At 37.7% G+C, this 5,681-nt stretch overlaps 2 protein-coding genes across 3 annotated transcripts in view; both read left to right on the top strand.

Annotated features, from left to right (window-relative positions):
* The first annotated feature begins 172 nt into the window (after window positions 1–172).
* SHLD3 (shieldin complex subunit 3) lies at window positions 173–4,827 on the top strand. Its single transcript, XM_031507264.2, has 2 exons — window positions 173–284; window positions 2,350–4,827. Exon 2 carries the CDS (start codon window positions 2,481–2,483, stop codon window positions 3,228–3,230), a length of 750 nt encoding a protein of 249 aa, XP_031363124.2. The 5' UTR covers window positions 173–284; window positions 2,350–2,480; the 3' UTR covers window positions 3,231–4,827.
* Window positions 176–5,681, top strand: part of TRAPPC13 (trafficking protein particle complex subunit 13) — a 28,221-nt gene continuing 22,715 nt past the window's right edge. For both annotated transcript variants that reach the window (XM_021534389.3, XM_021534388.3), the window contains exon 1: window positions 176–284. In XM_021534389.3, the coding sequence (XP_021390064.1) occupies window positions 239–284 (46 nt within the window). In that variant the 5' untranslated portion in view covers window positions 176–238. The remainder of the gene's footprint in view (window positions 285–5,681) is intronic.

The following is a 5,681-nucleotide window of genomic DNA, read 5'->3' as shown; positions in this document are numbered from 1 at the left end:
CGGCTCAGGCACCGCCCTACAGAAGTGCAAAATTACAGAAATGTAAAACTACGACTCCCAGCGTGCCCCGCAGCAGAACTGGCGGGCGGAGGAGGCGGCGGTGCCTCACCCGGGCCACCCGCGGAACTCTGGGGGCTGTAGTCCGCACCGCCGCGCTGCAGCCTGGGACGGTCGTGCCCGCTGCCGCCGCAGTCTGCGCAGCTCCTCCGCTCCGCCGGCCATCCCGCGGGTGAAGGCCATGGACGTCAACCAGCCCAAGCAGGAGCACTTGCTGGCTCTGAAAGGTACCAACAGCGCGGCCTCACCAGTTCCCGCCCGCCCGGCCCCCATCGGGTGGTGAAACAGCGTGTCTGATCCGCAGCCCAGGCTGTTCTCCCCCCGGTTTAGCAGGGAGCGGCCCGGCGCTCGGTGCCCGCGGCGCTCGGTGCCCGCGGGCATCAGGGAGCGGTGACGGAGCGGTGAGGGCCGCTCTTCGCGCCTGCCCGGCTGTCAGTGCTCAAGGCTTCAAAGAAAATGCTCACCTATCATTTCCTTTCCAGTTCTCCTGCTGCCTCTTTTGTTTGTTTGCTTTTCAGGACGAGAGGACACTGTGTTAAACTGCGTCAGGGGAGGTTTAGGCTGTGCGTTAGGAGGGATTCCGTCACGGGAAGGGTCATTAGACACTGGCATGGGCTGCCCGGGGAGGTAGTGGAGTCACCCTCCCGGAAAGTATTTAAAGAAAGACTGGACGCGGCGCTTGATGCCACGGTGTATTTAACAAAGTGGTGGTCGGTTTTACGGTGGATTCCATGATCACGGACATCTTTTGCAACACAGCTGATTCCGTGATTCCCCTTTGGATGGCTTTTGCTCTTTTCACCTCATAATGCATAGTGTTCAGTTACGAGGCTTACCTCCTTGATTCAGGGATCACGAAGAATGAAAATACAATTGTGTAGGTCACCTCCATGCCTCCAAAATTAATGTAGAAATCAAGAGAGCCATGTGAAGAATTTGTTAATTTCTGAATCATAAATGCCGCTAGTTATGTACATGTAATAAAGAGCTGGTTAGAGTCTCACCTCTGCAAGGGTTCTAGATCAGTAAGACCACCCAGGTGGATGAAGTAGTACAGGTATGAGTAATTTCAGAGGCCATCTTCTCATTTTAAAACTCTTCTGGACAAAGTTTTTAATGGTGTCTCCATGTGCTGGTAAAATCTGTTGACCATAATTCAAAGCTCAAAAAGCTCTTTTCAAATACATATACACATATGCAATAAAGACAAAAACATGAGAACATGAAAGATCAGCAGCTGCCAAATGTGTTTTGCTAGTAATTTATTTAAAGCAAAAAGCTTGATGGTGGATCATTTTGCTTTTATAAGAAACCAGTGCCATCATTGCTTTTGGATTGAATTTAATACAGGCTGTAGGTTTTGTAGAAATGGGGAAGATAGGGGGATTTATTTGCATTGTGACTGTATTAAACAAAATCTTGACAGTGGCAGTCCTAGATTTTGTTGTTTTAATATCATGTATGTTAGTGCTGTCCATATAGGGAGTGTGAAATGATTGCAAATTTTTGTGGATGCAAGGGGAAATAGGAGAGCAACCCTGCATGTTTTACTTGTTTCATAATAGTGTAGTTTTCTGTTCATCATGCTTCTGCATTTAATATGATCTTTGTATGGAAGTATAAAGCCTTTGACAACTTAATAAGTTTCTTAGTTATTCCCAAAGTCTTATAAATTAATAAATGATCAGTTCCTTAAGGATTAAAGCCTAGTTGCATGTAACACTTGGAAGCTTTGAGGCTAAAACTAGATATGTAGTTCTGATGTAAAATGGAAGTAGGCAGCTTTAATTTACTTAGAGCACTTCCCTTTTAGCTTTTCACTTTAAGAATTACTGTATCAGTCGGTACTATTTTGGGAAGGTTTCTGTAACATACATGTTTTCTAGTTACTTTATGTGCCTTGGCTGAAAGTCCTGATATATAGGACTAAAACTCTTTAAAAAATTGTCTCCTAACTTTGAGAAAAATAGGCGGTAGTAGATGTGTGTCTTTTAATATGTATCGCAACAAATAACCAGAATAGTGGATGGCAAGTATGAGATGGTGACAGTAAAAGAGTTCTCAGTCCTGTAAAGGACTGTTTTGAGTAAGCAGTGTGCATGTGGATAATGCTCAGTGTCCTGAAGTTACACTGGTAATGATACAATACAACCGCTAATGTTCAGCCTAGATAAAATAGAGTGTTCTGATATATATCTCACATATTTTTACTACCTGTTTCTTGAAAAATATCCTAGCAGCCTTTGTCTTAATATGGTAGTATCTCATTGTTTTATAATACTTCTGCTTTAGGTCCTGTTTTCCACTGATCTTTGCATCATGGGGCAAGGAAATTCTTGTAAATAAGATGTTTCAGTCTAGATTCAAGAATCATTATCAAGAGACTGTTTTCCTAAGAATCACTGGATTCCTACTGTTCAAGCATGGAAGTGGTCTTGCACTATCGGCCACATCAGAGAGATCTAATAAATCTGCAGAAACTTGCAGAAGCAGCAGTGAAGGAGTTTCCCATTCGCCAGTTACCAAGATTTGCACCCTGGTTTTCAAATGATTTACACAGACTTCCCCTCAAACCAAAAAAGCAGGCACCTGTTATTTCTTGTGAGGAAGCAGAAGAATTGAAACAGCTTTCTACACCTTCAGAATGTGTTACAGGATCTCCTGATTATGACTGCACAAAAAATCTCCTTGAGTTTTACTCTAGCATGAAACATGGTCCAACTTTAATCCAAGCACAAGCTGTTCACAAACCCATTAACTTGGACTATCAAGGAGAACCACCATCTAATGAAAAACAAAAATTGAAAAGGTCTTGGAGTGTCTCTCTCCCTAGAGCTAAACTCAAAGAAAAGATTCATCCTTTATCTCAGGAACTGCAGAATAATTTGGAAAGATTAAAGCTGCATGCATTTTGTAGAGCCAAGTGGACAATTGAACAATCTCTTTGTAAAAACCAGAATTTGGAGGACATATGGATAAAATTGAATAGACTCATTAAACAGAATGAATTGCCATCTTGCAATGCTACTATCCAAAGATCTATGGGACAGATATGGATTTTCTGTGATATATTATACTGTGAATATGTTAGAAATATTCTTAGGGAAAAGCTAAGCCTTACAGATAAAATGAATTTGCTTGTACATAAATATGGAATTATATTTAGTTTATAACTTCAGATATAGTTTAATAATAACATTACTGCCAGAAATACTAGAGTTTTTAAGCACTTTAGAATATATAGACCTTAGAACAACTGATAAATTAACCATAAGGAAACTACTTATGTTACTTTGCTACAGCTTTCTAACTATAATGATATTTAATGATATATTTCTTTAACTTTGTTTTGCCTCAAGACTTATAGTTCTGTTAAGATTAGTAAGCTTCTGTTTAGCTTAGTACTGTGTTTTATAGCTTTTCTGTACCTTGGTGGTCTACAGGAAAAAATTAAAGTAAAAATTCCAGACTATTGTGGCAAGCTATGTCAGATAATAAAATTAATGCTAATAATTAATATGGTTAAACAAAGTACATCCTCTCTGCTTCACTGGAATTAGGAGAAGGAAAGACGTTTTTAAGTGTGTTGTAGTAATTGCTCTAATAGCTGTAACTGACATTAGGATTTTTAAGATCTGGTTATTTCCTGAAAGTAGTCTCTGAGTTTTTCTAATGATTGCATATCCCTCCCATGAAGTACAAATTTACTTTATGTGGGATATATGCACTGTCTTAGTAATGTTAGCTATATTTTCACCAAAGTATTAATGATAGCTTCAATAGGAGCTGTGGGCTGAAAAATAATGAACAACTTAATAATTGCTGTTCTATGCTTTTGATATTTTTTTTTTCCCTCTTGTTTTTGTCTCTAATTACATTCGGGAACAAGAAAACACTAGCTTCCAGCTAAAAGTGAGGAAATTAAGAAATGAGACATCTATCTGAAACCTCTTGTTGTCTTTGAGAATTTGAATGCCTTTTATGGTCATAAAAGGCAGAGTTCAGGATGACTTTTTGTCTCCTAAAAGATTGAAATATTCCAAGGTCATGCTGTCCCTGCTCAATTAAAACTTTGGAGGATCAGCAGAGAAGTTAAACTGGATCAATATGACTGCAAGGTTATGCATTTTTGCTCCTGTTAATTCTAGACAGTTATGCTGTAGCTGGAGGTCAAGGCCTGTAGCATCTGGAAAAGGGGGAAAACAGTATTTGTTGATTGTCATTAATGCCGCTCACACCAAAGTGTACCTAAGCATAACGGAAACTCTGTATAAGGAAAGTAAATTCCTCTCAAACCAAACATTCTTATAACATCCTTGTGTTGGATAATCATATTTTATCTAGGCATTGCATTTTTTTTAAGATAAAAAATTCTCCATTTGAGTAATTGACATGTATTTTTAAATTTTGACTGAATTTTAAGATATTTGTAGATGTCTTATATTGATGTTTGGGGTGCTTGTGACATTTAATATGACCACTTAGCAAAATTGATTCAAAATGCTGTCTAGACTGCATAACTGCAGTACAACTGCGGGCTGTTACTAGTTTTGAAGCTTATATAGCCAAATTTTTCACTGATATTATATTTCTGAGCTAAAAATTTATAGTAACAAAATTTCTTTGTGCATCAGCATTTTTGAAAATAAAATGAAGTAAAATGCAGTGTGATTTGAGTTCTATTTAATGTATTTTGTATCTAGGATCTTAGATGATACATTTTCTAACCTTAATTTAGTACTCCTAATAAATGTGGTAATATGCCTATCATAGTTTGTTTTGACTTAATTCTGTGATGTATTTATTTATTTTCTGAAACATGTCTTAACTTTTTCTTCAGAAACAGCAAATACTAGTTATACAGGCTTAGTGTGAATTTGAATAAAATTGGATAATGCCAGTAATACAGTCTCACTAGATTAATTTGATATACTGACAAAAGATCTAAACAAACTTTTTACTAAACAGAAGGCGAGATTGTTGTCACTGTAGCTGCCAGCTTTGTGCTGCTTTGGGTTGGCTTGTATGTGAATAATGGTAGATGCACCTCAGCTAGTAACTGAGGTCATATAAGAATGAACACCACTTTTGATTGCTCTCAGAATTACAGTCTTGGTTAGCACCAGTATACAAGCTGAAATCCAGGCTTTAATTTTGTTCTTTTCAAGGAATGCTTACTTCATAAGCATGTGTAATTCAGTATATTTTCTTTTTAATTTTCAATGTTGAATGTGGTTCAATATTTACTCTATTTTGTATATCTTGGGTTCCGTTTAATATACCTCATGGATCTAAGTCTTAAGTCTTCAAAGGTCACCATAACAAAGAGAATATATATATATATATATATTTTTTTTTTTTTTTTTTTTTTTTAATGTGAAAAGTGTTTTTGTCAATGCTAATTTGCATAGGTCTGCTGTATGGTAACATGAGTTCTTGTGAACCAACATGGCCCACTGTACCCAAATGTCTTATCCAAGTAATTGACTGTGTCAGTGCAAAGGCATTGATTAACTTGTTGCAATCAAGATAAATCTTTTTGGTTTATTTTTTAGTGTTAGTTGGTGTTATATTTGTTAAGTTTCAAAGAAAAAAACCCTAATGGTTTTGACATATTCAGATTA

This window comes from Lonchura striata, chromosome Z (genome assembly GCF_046129695.1).
Source record: "Lonchura striata isolate bLonStr1 chromosome Z, bLonStr1.mat, whole genome shotgun sequence".
Taxonomy (NCBI): domain Eukaryota; kingdom Metazoa; phylum Chordata; class Aves; order Passeriformes; family Estrildidae; genus Lonchura; species Lonchura striata.
This window is presented reverse-complemented; position numbering and strand designations above follow the sequence as displayed.